Below are 14,126 nucleotides of genomic sequence, written 5' to 3' on the forward strand. Positions count from 1 at the left end.
CCCTTACAGAATGTAGCCCCCCCCCCCACATGCAGAGTGTAGTACCCGGGGGCTGTGCAGAGCTCCCTCAGACAGGGGAAGGTGTGGATGGTCTTGCGTCGCTCCCTTTTCTCCCTCCGGACTCGGAGCTGCTCCATGGACCGGAGCTGATCCACCTGACCTGACAGACACTCCACCTGGGTCTGCAGAGCCTCGATGGTCCCTGTTAACCTGGTCCAGGGGGAGGAGGGAAGGTTTAGAGGAGGAGGAGGAGTAGGAGGATGAAGCAGCAGAGGAAGGAGAACCTACCCATCCCCTCACCTCTCTATCTTCTGCTGGGACGTCTTGCTGTCCGTCACCAGACTGAGGTTGGTGCGCTCCAGATCTCTGGCCGTCCCGTCCAGCTGCTCGTACACTTTGGCGTGCTGCTCGTTCATGTCCCGGAGAACCTCCAGCTGCTTGGACAGGTACTGAGACACACACACACACACACACACACACACACACACACACACACACACACTTATTGATTATTATTTATTGGTCATTTTCTTCATCTGCAGATGGAGTGTAGCATCATTTCCTTTTATCTTTTTCTGAAGGTTTTGTTTGTGAAGATCATTTGATATGATTGAAAGCCCCACCACAGCCACTAAATGGACTTTGACAATTTAAACCTCAACTTTACAAACTTATAACTTGTCGTACTGTCATCAAATCATCAAATCAAATATTAATTAGTAAATTAAACCTTCAGTTTGCACTTCACTGTGAAACCAACTCTTTTTAATTAAAGGGACAGTCCCATACGTCTTCTGTATTATCTGATTGGATGAATTCACTTCCTGGTTTCTCTGTCGTCGGCTTCATACCTCGATCTCCTGCACCTGCTCTTCATTAGTGATGTACATCTGCTGTAAGGAGTCCTCCAGCTCCTTGTTCCTCTCCAGCAGAGTCTTCCCTAGCTCTGCAGCCAGGTGGAGGTCTGCAGATCAGACACAGAAGAAGAAGAAGTCAGAGGGGTGGAGCTCTAATGTAGGGCTGCACGATATGTAAAATATAAATCACATTTTCATAATTTTTAAAGAATTTTTTTTTAAAATGAAGACCATGTGATTTTTGTTCTTGTTCCTATGTTTCAATATGATTTGTAGACCGAGGCATCTCTGTAGCACCACAATGCTAATGATGCTAACAGTGCACCACAGTATTGTGACACATTTTACCTTCAACTGCAGCTCCTGTGTTTTGGATTTTGCACTTGGTCACGTTGAGATTTAGATTATATTTTTGATTAATTGTGCGGCTCTAGTTTAATGTGACTTTACTTTTATTGCAGCTCACTCCTCTGTCTTTATCTGATCCTCCACAGTACGATGACTCTGTGTCCTCGCTGTTCTCTGACTCAGCAGCACCGGTCCACACTGTTGGGTCTGAGTCAGCGACATGTGCTTTGTGACCTTGCACAGAGAAAGTGGAGCTGATGAGGTTCTCTCTCCTCTCAGATCCTGTATCTATTATCTTCCCCTCAGCTGCTCCATCATCAGAGCAACACTGACCTTTATTCTTTATGATTGTTTTATTAACTCTGCTTCAACCTGAGCGCCAGCAAAAACACGATCATCTGCGATTAATGAAACATGACGCCTCCACTGTTTCTGTTCTGTGTGTGAAGATTATTTAACGGATGGACCTGTGGACATTTCATGTCTCATGGTGAAAGAAACACACAGGTACAGTTTATATGTGCTGTTCGAGGACCTCTCCTTACACCAGGTGAGTCTGCTGATTTGGCTGCTGAGCCACAACCTCACACACATGAATAAAGTTATATGAACTGAATTATCGTGTAGTAATTGTAATTGTCGTGGAGTTGGAGGGACGTCGACTCTCTGACAGCCATATCCCTTTCAAAGTAAAAGCTCGACCCTCAGGATTAAATTCATACGAGACCAAATAAACAGATAAACATTGAAGTCATGTCTGCTCCCTCTGCTTCACAGTTTGTTCCTACAGCTCATGAAGCCTTTTCCTGTGAGTCAGCTTCTCGTTTACTTTTCCTCTCTGTGCACCGGGCACGCTCCATACCTGCCTCTCAAACCCTTGGGTAAGCCTATGTTACAGTACTGTAAGTGAAACATGCTAATGCTAATGTTAATATTAATAAACATGTTAATATTAATGTTAATCCTTTTTACATCCCTCCCCGTCGGAGCCTCAGAGCTCAGACTGATCCTCTGTCAGTCCTGTAACACAAAGACAGTCTCTCTCTGAAGGAGTGTGACTTCCTGAAAGGTCACATGACTGAGGATGAGCTCAGACGGCTCTGACATCTTCTCTGCTCCATCACACACACACACACACACACACACACACACACACACACACACACACACACAAACACGAAAACATTTGGACTTCAGCCCTCCTCACTGTGTCCCAGAGTAAAAACTGAGGATCTATTTTTATCCTCTGACACAGGAAGTGACCAATCAGAGAGCTGCAGAGGACAGCGGAGAGACTGACGAAGCATTTTATAAGAATATTCAATTATTTATCCTGAATTTATGATAATATCACATTAATGACTTTAACATAGATGTTAAGACTGTAAATCATACACTGAATAATATAAGATGATTTTAATCCTGACATTGAACACATCATTTGAGCTTCACATTGTCACTGTGTTCAAGTAAGAAAAAAAAATCTATAAAATGTATTTGTCCAGTGAATATATTTGTTTTCTTTCCATATTTCTATGCTGTTATTTTATATCTCATATTTAACACAAGGCTGCAAGGTATCCATGGTAACGATGCAGTTGTGAGGACCAGGTGCCAGATGCATAAAACTCTTCGTAGATTCATCACTAAAACTCTGTGTACGCACAAGACCACAAATATACATACACACTCAGGAATATTCAGAGAAGAAAGAAGAATTTCAGACTCTGAAACTGAAGTAAAAACAAGCATCATTTACTTTAGTACAGTCACTCTAATGTAAAGTCCTGTTTCACTCTGAACTTCATTTAGTCTTAATGAGGCTCCACAGACTCAAACACTGTGATTACTCAATATTCAAATAGTATGACACAGTTACAGAATGACTCAATAAATACTGATATTAAACAGTGTTAAAGGAAACACTGAGAACAAACACAATTATTTCTGTTTATGAAATGTAAAATTGTTCTGTGTAAAACTGATAATAATGACTGCGAGCTCCGTGAAGTTGGTTTTATTTTATGTTGAATTACTGTCTCAGCTTGTTTTATATTCTTTAGTCAAAGGAAGGACTGAGGTGACACTCTGTGTTTATAAAGACCAGTTTATGAGCGGGAAATGGCGTACGCATGGTTTTTGTGTGAACGCACCAGTTATGCATCCTGCCCCTGGTGTGTAAAGTCAACACACACCACAGTCTGATTTTCACACTGTTCACATTACTGTTGATCTCAGGCTGTGTGTCAGTGTGTGTTAGTGAAGAAATGAACTCTGGGTTATAAAGGTGTGACGTGTCCATCAGCCTCGTCAGTCTGTTCTGTCTCCAGCACCTAAAGATGTTTCACTTAGTGTAAAGTAGCAGGTAGAACAGGATCTTTACGACACTCACAATGAAATAAAACTGATCAGATCTGTAGGTGACTCGTTTATCTGTCAATCAAATAATCAATTCACTGACTAATAGTTGCAGCAATAAAAAAATCAAGAGATCTTTTTTTTGAAGAAAAACAACTGTTAGTGGTGTTAAACCCTCCATAACTTACAGCCTGGTTAAAGTCTGGTTACAGCCAGGTTGCAGCCAGATAACAGTCTGATTAAAGTCTGGTTAGACACTGATAACGGCCTAATAACCTGGATCAGGCTGATAAGTCTGCTTGCAGCCTGACTACAGCCTGGTTACAGCCTGATTACAGCCTGATTACAGCCTGACAGCAGCTTGGTTACAGCTTTGATTAAACCCTGGTTAAAGCCTGACAACAGCCTGGTTACAGCCTGATTACAGTCTGACAACAGCCTGGTTACAGCCTTGGTTAAACCCTGTTTGCAGCCTGGTTAAAGCCTGACAACAGCCTGGTTAAAGCCTGACAACATCCCGGTTACAGTCTGATAACAGCCTGACAACAGCCTGGTTAAAGCCTGACAACAGCCTGTTTGCAGCCTGTTTGCAGCCCGGTTAAAGCCTGACAACAGCCAGCCTGACAACATCCCGGTTACAGTCTGATAACAGCCTGACAACAGCCTGGTTAAAGCCTGACAACAGCCTGTTTGCAGCCTGTTTGCAGCCTGGTTCCAGCTGCTGACTGGGCCCTGGGTTCTCTCCAGCATTGTTGTCAGAACCTTCTCCAGACTGGATCCGGCTCAGACTGAGACGCTCCTACAGGACGTTTCTCTACATGTTACGGTCTTTGTTAGGTGGAGCCCGGCGGCTGATGCTGCAGACGGGGAGGATGGGGTCTTACCCTGCTCCAGGTCCTGCTGGTCGTACCACGGCTCTTCCTCTTCGGTCACAAATTCCTCCATTGTCCCTGAGCTGAGCATGGGTCCCCCCCCCCCCCCCCCCCCCCCCACCCCCACCCTCTTCTTCCTGGACCCGGGAAAACCGCAGAAACGGGCCTCGATGTGTGAACAATAGAGCAGCAGCGAGCAGGGTCCTCCAGAAGACACGGCCTGTTTACAGTCAGGGAGTGTTGTGCAGTGTTGTGTAGTTGTCCTGTTGTGTAGTGTCGTGTTGTGGGTCTACGTGTTTCCTCCGTCACTCCCACCTCTCACACCCCACCCCTCCCGGCACCGGCCCATCCCGGTGCTCAGACCCGCTGGTGCTGCTGCAGAGGATCCTCAGACGTGGCAGCGCTTCCTTCTCTCCTCGTGATGCCTTCATGTGCTGCTCGGAACCTTCAACATTATACAGTTTTGTTTTTCTAGCTTTTGGTCACGTGCGCCCTCTAGAGTTTTATACACGTAAAGACAACGAGACCCCGTTAATTCAGACACAGTCACACCGGTGAAAGGAGAACCAGGTGATGTGTGATGATTATAACATTTCAGACAGCACCTAAACGCCGCATCAGCTCACAGGCTGGAGCTCCACAGAGGCTAAGCTAACTGAACCACTGTCTAATAATGAGGCTGTGTAGGAGGCAACACAAGAACTACTCAGGCCGGACACCTGGTTCAGTCTCTCAAACACTGCTAACAACATGGTGCATTTGAACACAACTTAGACTTACATCAGGTTGTGTAATCAACAGAAGAAACAGCCTGTAAAACGTGTGTCTATTGCAGTGAAGCTGGGTTGTGGGGCTTTTTAGGGATGAATGAGTGGATGCTGAATCAGTTTTTAAAATGTCAACACTTCAGTAATAATTCCTGTGAGGTCACACACCCTCGCAGTCTATGTCAGTGCACTTTTCTTTTTTAATTAATTAATTTAGTGCACAGCTCCTCTGTTCCTGTACTCCAGCAGAGTGTCACAACAATAGGTGTCAAGCTTAGTGATGCTGTTTATGCCACATTCATTCCCCACCTGTGTCATGTAAATTCAAAATAGTCACATCCGACAATCTTTGCCTCTTTTTATGTGACAGTATTGAAAATTAGTCATTGTCAAAATCTGTTGTGTCGTGGTTTGAGAACGATGGAGACAGAGAACAATTAGATTCAAAATATGATGCAGGTTTAGGAAGGTTTTTTTTTTTCTTGGGCAACTTTCATGTTTTTCCCAAATGATGTTCAAATGGTTTGATACAGTAAACAGCATGTAGCTGCCATGAATGTTCCCTGAATATCGACTGAAGTTGGGGCTAAGCCCTGAATGTAAATGGTAAATGTAAATGATGGTGACAGTAATCTGTCTCCGACTCTGCCTGATGCTCCTGGATCCTGCTTTTATCTGAACTGTGCAGTTAAAGTGCTGGAAATGATTCACTTCTCCTTCTCCTACAGACTCTGTCATGTGTCGTCTGCACCAGTAGAGGGCGAGCTCGTGCAGCACAGGTTCTAAAACCATCAGAGATCCTTCTGCCTCTGAGTGTTACTAACATTACATCCTGCTCCTTTCATCGTTAGATATGAACTGCAACATATTCATCAAGCAGTTGAGTGGATGAAGCATTGGACATCACATTAAGCTCATGTTCTGACCTGAGTCAGAGGAACATGAAATTCAAATAAATGAATATAAGACAGTTTGGATCAGGTTTCTGTTCGGGAGGATCAAATCATCTTCACCAGCTCACTGAGGGAGACTGATAGAAAACACAACATGTTCTGAGAACCAGAGATACAAACACACCAGCTGTTGTCCAGACTGAGAAACAGAAACAGATTTATTTTTCTAAATGATGAATATTTGTAAAATGTGTAGCGTGAGTGTTGTGTGAAGCCAGGACTCAGGTCCAGGTCTGACACAGTGATATGATGTAAAGCCACAGATGGAGGCTCAGACTCAGACCTGGTCCTGACAGTCCTCTGAGGTCTGTGGTTAGATAACATGAAACACACCGAAGTCACAGCCTCATCAGAACCGGCTGAACACTGTGATTTAAAAACAGTCGTCAGAGTTTGGAGCAGTGACGCCTCAGCTGTGTGATGAAACTGTTATTTACCTCCATACATATGTATCACTAGTGTGTGGGTTAATGAATGTTAATGGATGTGTGACGTTTCATGATCCATGTTTTCCTGGGTTGTTTTATTGGTTTTTGTTTTTTTGGGGTTTTTTTGGGGGGGGCTACTGGTTGTTACCATGGTAACATTGGTCTTAGGCCTGAGTTATCGTCCTCGGCCCGAGTCTGGCCCGTATACTTCCACATCGTGGAGTCCACCTGTTGTGTGTGTGCGTCAGAATTGGTCCAGATGTGGAAGTAGCATCTGAAAATCCTGCTGTATATGGGCCAGAATCGGGCCGTGGAACCAAGCGGCAACTGGACCACAAGAAAACAAGCATGAGGTGCAAATATGGTCCGGATCAGGGGCCCACCTCCGAGGCCTCACCTTTACCTGTCCTGCCTCTTCCTCTGAATCCAGTTCAGCTCGTTCATTCTGTGTTCTTGTTGTTGTTCTGGGTCCACAGATCAGTTTCTGGTTCTGATCGGTTTGTCTCCAGTACAATCGGCCTCTGTGATTCCACCTAGGCCTCTCACCTGTCAGGTGCTGTCCACACATTTCCTGCCAGTGACGTTCATCACCAGTAACAGGAGTATCCTCTCTGTCCGTGTTGAGCTTCAGGAGGTTGTTTGACGACGAGGAGTTTCCAGGGAACAGGAAGAAGCTGTGAGTCATCAACATGTAGTGATGTCGTTGTAATCTGCAGTGTGAACAAAACTCAGAATCAGCTGAGGAATAATGAGGAGGGTGGGGGGAGGGGCAGCTGTGAGGACCAGCTGGACAGGCTGGAGAGGGTGGATGAAGGAGGAGGATGCAGTAACAGGTGGTTGTGGATTGACAGACAGGTGAGTAATGAACCTGGAGGTGGCATTTAAACAAGACCAGCATCGACTCGTCAGGTTTTATCACACATGAAGGTTTTGATTTAAACTTTCACTTTAAATATTGTTAACTAAAACAGAAACTCCTAAATTATTGATTCCTTTCATGTAGTAGTGCTAGTTAATTAATCAATTAATTGGTTAGTTAATCAACAGAAGATGAAACCAACTATTTTGATGATGAATAATTTCAGTTTTGAACTGTTGCTTTAACAAACCAGCAGTGAGTGGCTTTTTTTTTTATATTTGAGCTAAATAGTCTCTAAATAAATTTTCCTATCAAGCGATCAATCAAAGAATATTTGACAAATTAATAATCAAACTATAAATAATCAAATATTTGACCATCCTAAAACGTATGGTGACGTATTAAAGTTACTTACTTCTCTACATGTGTGTCAGTCAGGCGCTGTGTCTGAGGGCTCACAGGGGTCACAGGGTGAACGTGGTCTCATGTTACACACTGACACCCCAATCAGCTAATGCTAATCTATATCTGTTGGACAAATAGATGATAGTTATCCGACATGTTTTCCACACCGACTCTCTGAGGTTTTATGTCAGTGTTGTGTTTACAGCTCGTCACACTGTTCAGAGACTGAACGTTAGAGTTGTCCATGTTACTGTATCTGCTGCATGTGTGGACGGACATCTGTTCGCTAACACAAGTGTGTATGTGAATATCTACAGACTGTTTCTGATGCAGCTCTCAGCTTCAGATCATCTTTCAACAGCCTCAACTTTAACACTCTTGCGCTGCAGGAACTCTGGGCCGTTCCACTGGAGTGTTAGGAAATGAGTAACGGCTGTTTGTGGATGAATGACTTGGAAAGTCCAGATATCCTTTAATGCACGTAGACACTGTTGATTTTCATCAGAAAACAACAAAGTGAAGGAAAAACCTCATTGTTCTTTCTTTCTGAGACCCCCCCCCCCCTCGGAGGACCTCACAGCCTCCACTGGATCTGGATTCATCAGGGTCTCTGAACATGTCTGCTGTTCTACTTCCTGTGTGTACATGGCAGAAACAAGAACAAATCAACAGCAAACGCAGACGTACATGGTCTTGAGAAATATGGGAGTCAGCTGGCGGGACACCAGATGGATGAACACACACTCATACACACACACACATACACACACATACCACCCCCTCCTCCTTTTATAAGGAGCCTCGTCTCCACGGTGACTGCAGACAAAAGAGAGGCCCTGGCACAGCTGGTCTGTAGCAGAGAGAGAGAGAGAGAGACAGAGAGCGAGTGTTCAGATGTACAACAGGATAGAGGGAGAGGGGGAGAGAGAGAGAGAGAAGCAGCAGTGAACGAGTGAATTTGGAAAGTGGTTGGAGGTGGTGGTGGGGGGGGGGGGGGGGGGGGGGGGGTTTGAAAGAGAAGGAGGAGGAAAGGGAGGGGTGCACGAACTCCCTGAGAGCAGGAGTTAGTCAAAGTCAGAGAAAGTGAGCAACACACTAGAGGAGGAAGAGCTGCAGCTCTGCTGATCGGCTGAAGAGTCAAATTACCTCCAAACATCCAGGTCCGGTCTCTGAGTCTGAACCGGAGCAGGGACCAGCAGGGACCAGCAGGGACCAGCAGGGACCAGCAGGCTCCACCACAAACTGACCCAGAAGAACCGGTGAAGCAGTGAGAAGACAGGAGGAAGTCTGAGTGTGGTTCTGCTTTCAGAGAACGTTGAACAAGTGGAAACAGTGACTCTCACATTCACTGAGAGGTAAGAGCTTGTTTATTGATTCACATATACATACATACATACATGCACTTTATATTTATTTATACCATCTTTATACATTCTGCATTAAAAGACCAAGTTATGATTTTCACTGCATGGGTAGAATGGGCTTCATACTTTACATCAAAGAAACAGAAGCAGGTTTACTGAGGAGTCTGTGCACACTGACTTATTTACAGTAGCTCTAAAGGCGTTCCTGACACAGCTGCATGTTTTGGTCTCTGACTGTTCAGCTGTGAAACACAGTGTGGGAGTGAAGTGGACAAAGACAAGAGGAGACTGCAGAGCAGAGGTCAGGGTGTTCAGACCAACTCTGGCAGGTGCTTGAGATTTCCAGAAAACCAAACAAGGACGTATACACCAATGAACAAAAGTGAATGTATATGTAGACCTATACAGCTACAGCCCTGCTCTGCTGAGGAAATACTGGAAAGTTATTACTGAAACTGAACTGAGATAAAAAACAAAACAAAAAAAAAGTAAATCCAGTGGACCTGCTTCTGCGCTGACTGAAGTCTCATCTCTAAACTAAAACACTGTCAACCACAGGAAAAGAAAAAGATATCAGTTTGTCCGGTGTCGCAAATACACTTCCTTAAATACTAACACCAAGAAATTAAGAAGTTTAACATCTGTGTGTTTGTTTTGTTTTGTTTTGTTTTGTTTTGTTGTTGTTTTGTTTTGTTTTGTTTTGTTTTGTTTTGTTGTTTTGTTTTGTTTTGTTGTTTTGTTTTGTTTTGTTTTGTTTTGTTTTGTTTTGTTTTGTTTTGTTTTGTTTTGTTTTGTTTTGTTGTTTTGTTTTGTTTTGTTTTGTTTTGTTTTGATAATTATTTAACCATTAAGGTATTTTTCAGGATTTTTTTTTTTTCTCTGTCACTTAAACAGTTGACATGTTCTGAATGTGGCAGTTGCACTTACTGTATCATATGAATCTGCATTTACTAACTGGTTACTGACTGATTAAATAACTGGTTACTGACTGATTACTGACACACTGTGAAGCTAGAGATCGGTATAGTATAGTATAGTATATTATAACACGGTATACTTTAGTATAGTATACTGTAGTATAGCATAACATAGTATAGGCCTAGTATATCGTAGTATATCGTAGTATAGTATAGTATAGTTTAACATAGTATACTATAGTGCAGTATTGTATAGTATATCGTAGTATAGTATAGTATAGTATAGTACAGTATTGTATAGTATATTGTGGTATAGTATAGTATAGTGTAGTATAGTATAGTATAGTGTAGTATAGTGTAGTATAGTATGGTATAGTATAGTATAGTACAGTATGGGGGTGGGGGTTGAGGTCCATAGCAAGAAAACAGCAGCCACAAAGAAGAAGAAGAAGAAGAATTCGTTGGTATTAAACTGTAGTTAAGGCAGTTAGGGGCAGTAACAATGAGGCAGGACCTTGAAGGTATAAAAATTATAAATAACTCTCCATTTTTTATATTTATATGTTTTATAATTAGACTGTAGTTAAGGGAAGTAACAGTGAGACAGGTTCTTGAAGGTAGTTCTGTATAAAGATGATAAATAATTTTCTTTTAGATTTATAAGTTTTATAGTTTGGTGAATTTCCTAAGGAACCTCGTGAACGTATGTTGTTTAATAACGAGACGTTGCTAGGCAACGTCGAGCGGCAGGACCTCTGAGTTACAGTAACTTTATATGATATGTTAGACGGTGAGATACAAACAAGTAGTTAATTAAGTAAAAGATGGTATTTTTAATTGTAATACATGTGATGTTTTGTTGGCGAGTTGACAGAACATAGCCTGTTATATGAAGTGAAAATTAGCTTAGCTGGGGAGACAGTCGAGGCTAGCTTTAGCTAAAACTTATTTTTTCCCCCGTTAGTTGTTAGCGGTTTAACTGTTATTTGTAATTGTCAGATATCCGTGTAGGTGAGCCGACATCTTGGTGAGTTAGTCTGTCATTGTCTGTAACTTAATGAGCCAGCAGCTGGTTAAAATCATGACCTCCTAAACTCCTGCCGAGCTAACTAGCTAACTAGCTAGCATAGCAGCAGTAACTGTCATCTCACTTGTGATTAGTGGAGTTCACATCACCTGGTTTGTTTAAGATACCTTGGAGTCACATATTTAAATCTACCTATCTGTGTTATTATTATTATTATTATTTAATCTTAATTCATTATTTGATTATATTGATTGATTTGACTGATTTATTGATATTAATAGGAGATGAACAGACTCCTAAAAACAGATACAGTGAACCTCTGGTTCTGTTTATAACTGGTTCTGTTCTAGATCCACTCTCTAGTGAACATCTGGACCCTGAAGTTAAACCAGAAGGAACATGTCACATTTTACTTCACTCTTATAGAAGGTGACAAAACAGCTTTTTGTCACTTAGGAAATATTATCAAACTTATTAGCGCTTTCATTTCAAATAGATGAGATAATTGTTTAAGTTTTTTTCACTGGTCTGAAGTCATTTGAAACATTTCAGTTTATTCTGAACTGTGCTGCTGGACTTTTAACTAAAAGGAAGACAGAGCATGAAACCTTGTTTTAACTACACTCTACACGGTCTCTTAGATCTTCTACTGCTGAGTTTATAAATAAGCTAAATTACAGTCACCAGAAAATAGGCAGCACAGCTTCTTTTTTTTTTTAAACTGTGCTCCAGAACTATGGAATATCCTGCCAGAGCTGTAAGACATTCAAGCTGTGTGAACATTTTAAACTACAGTTGAAAATCTATTTATTTATCTTAATTTTTAATTTAATTGATTCTCTCACATGTTATTATTCCCACTGGTTTCTGTTATTATGATCATTTATATATTTTATCATCTACTGTCTTTTGTCCTGTACTGTTCCTGTGTGTGTCGGGCAGTGTTGTATTGAAGAGTACAGTGTTAGTGCGGCCATTATTCTACAGACCTTTGCGCTTTTTTTACTTTAAGATGTCAAATAAAAAGTAATCATAAAAGAAACAGGAGATCTTAAACACTCTTCTCTTTCAGACTGTTTATACATGAAACACTGAGCTCATATTAATCAGATGACTTCCTGTGTTTCTCATTAACACACTTTTAATCCATTCATAGTGTGAGTGTCTGGTGACAGACTGTCCTCAGTGTCCGGGTGTGTGTGCTGTGGGAGTCACCCACACTCAGCTGTTACAGTGATGATGACAGGCTCAATGTGAGAGGCCAGGCCTGAAATAGTTTCCCTTGTTTATAATTAAACTGAACCTCCTGACACACACACACACACACACACACACACACACACACACACACACACACACACACAGGGAGGTAATCGGTGGACTAGTTAGGGGGGCTGATATGTAATGAGTGAGTGCTCAGTATTTAGGGATTCTGGGTGTATATGAAATTACTACTTGCAGCAGTGGAGCAGGGTTGAGGGGTAATTGCAGGGTGGAAGTATAAAATTGTAGGAGTGGAGGGTGGAGCTGTAGATTCTACATCCAGAGCAGCTTCAACATGAGACAGTGAACCTTTCCTTCACCCAGTATGTTCTTTTTATGTGTTTTCAGGTGTAGCTGTGAGGTCATCGGTGTGATCTGAACCTGTACCTGTGATCATGGACGTGAGGGAGGAGCTTCTGTCTGTTCTGGACAAGCTGTGGACTAAACTACAGGGTCTGCCACAGGCCAGTCCTCTGGAGCTGGGAGCCTTCTTTGTGCTCATTCTGTTTGTTGGTGAGTTTCATCTCTTCAGTCTGAAACACAGATGAACACTCACAGTCAACACCCCCACACCACCCCCACAGCCCCCCACAAAAAGTTTAACCACCTTAAAAAGAAGGTCTGCAGTGTCTTTAACGGGCCTGTTTGGATTTCCTTCATGTTTTATTTATTCAGTTAACTGTTCAGATTCACCTGCTATTCATTATTATTATTATTATTATTATTATTATTAGGTAGGTCTATAATGACTTTATACTGTGTATATCAGAGGTTTTCAAAGTGGGAGGCGGGGGGGGGGGTCTCCAAACAGTTTCAGGGGAGGCTCATTATCAAAAGGAGATCAGGTAAATGAACTTGGATGCGTGTGATTTGGTTGGTAGGGTTGGTAATGTGCAGGAGGTTTATCATGCATAATTGGTGATGCTGCTGGAAACAAAAGGAGGTTGGTGACAGTAAACTGAATCAGTCAAGGTTCAGTCGTGAAAACCAGCACACACTAACCCCTCCCCCTGTGTCTCCTGTCCCTCTTTCAGCCACGTTTTTCTTCTTGGTCATTCTGTCCTGTGTCCACTGCTGCTGCTGTCCAAAGACAAAGTACCAGGCCTCCAGAGTCCAGCCTCTGCAGCCGGTCTGAGGAGGAGAGCGGATCAGAGTCCAACCTTCCAGTAAATCTCATCCTTCATGTCATCATCCACATCACACAAGGCCTTCACTCAGTCACACAAAGGGACAGAGGAGGAAACTGGAGGCGTGTGTCCATGATGTGTACAGTCATAGGGGGAGGAGCCATGAGACGAGGATCCATCATCAAGACTCATAACAGACCAGGACAATGAAACTCTGTGTGTCAGCTCTTTAACAACAAACCCCCCACAAAGCTGAGAGAAGTTCAGTGGTTCAGTGTCCTGCTGAAATTCATTAGAAAAACAACATGGAACAACATGTGTATGTTTAGTGGACTTTTCCACAGACACAGCGCCCCCTGCTGGTCCACAGAGGAGGAGTTTTCTAAATGTTTTTAATGTTAAATCTGAGCTGTTGATTGTTTTATGTACAACAGCTATAAATGTATTCTCATTATATTGTCAAAGCGAAGTGTTACACCTTTTTTTACTGCTGCAGTGTTCAGAGGTAACGTTTGGTTGTTCTGATGTAAATGTAATAAATGTAATAAATGTAATAAATGTTCAACGTTCAAATCTTCAGA

The 14,126-nt window shown here is 42.5% G+C and overlaps 1 protein-coding gene and 2 long non-coding RNA genes across 3 annotated transcripts in view; 1 reads left to right on the forward strand and 2 right to left on the reverse strand.

Moving 5' to 3' along the window:
- The window catches only part of LOC111667094 (cerebellar degeneration-related protein 2-like), an 8,468-nt gene extending 3,923 nt beyond the window's left edge, over positions 1-4,545 (reverse strand). Inside the window, exons 1-4 of the mRNA XM_023422677.2 lie at positions 4,448-4,545; positions 852-964; positions 301-449; positions 46-210 (exon numbers count right to left, since the gene is read on the reverse strand). Coding sequence (XP_023278445.1) covers positions 46-210; positions 301-449; positions 852-964; positions 4,448-4,526 — 506 coding nt within the window. The 5' untranslated portion in view covers positions 4,527-4,545. The remainder of the gene's footprint in view (positions 1-45; positions 211-300; positions 450-851; positions 965-4,447) is intronic.
- Positions 4,546-6,295: 1,750 nt separating this feature from the next.
- On the reverse strand, positions 6,296-8,832 carry LOC147818183 (uncharacterized). The gene is made up of 2 exons (XR_015438233.1): positions 7,858-8,832; positions 6,296-7,293 (listed from the first exon to the last, which is right to left on the reverse strand). It is a non-coding gene; the product is annotated as an uncharacterized LOC147818183 (long non-coding RNA).
- Positions 8,833-8,856: 24 nt separating this feature from the next.
- LOC147818184 (uncharacterized) lies at positions 8,857-14,124 on the forward strand. Its single transcript, XR_015438232.1, has 3 exons — positions 8,857-9,202; positions 12,767-12,931; positions 13,453-14,124. It is a non-coding gene; the product is annotated as an uncharacterized LOC147818184 (long non-coding RNA).
- Positions 14,125-14,126: the final 2 nt, after the last annotated feature.

This window comes from Seriola lalandi, unplaced genomic scaffold (genome assembly GCF_002814215.2).
Source record: "Seriola lalandi dorsalis isolate HSWRI2012SDOR001 ecotype SW California unplaced genomic scaffold, Sedor1 jcf7180002054683, whole genome shotgun sequence".
NCBI lineage: Eukaryota > Metazoa > Chordata > Actinopteri > Carangiformes > Carangidae > Seriola > Seriola lalandi.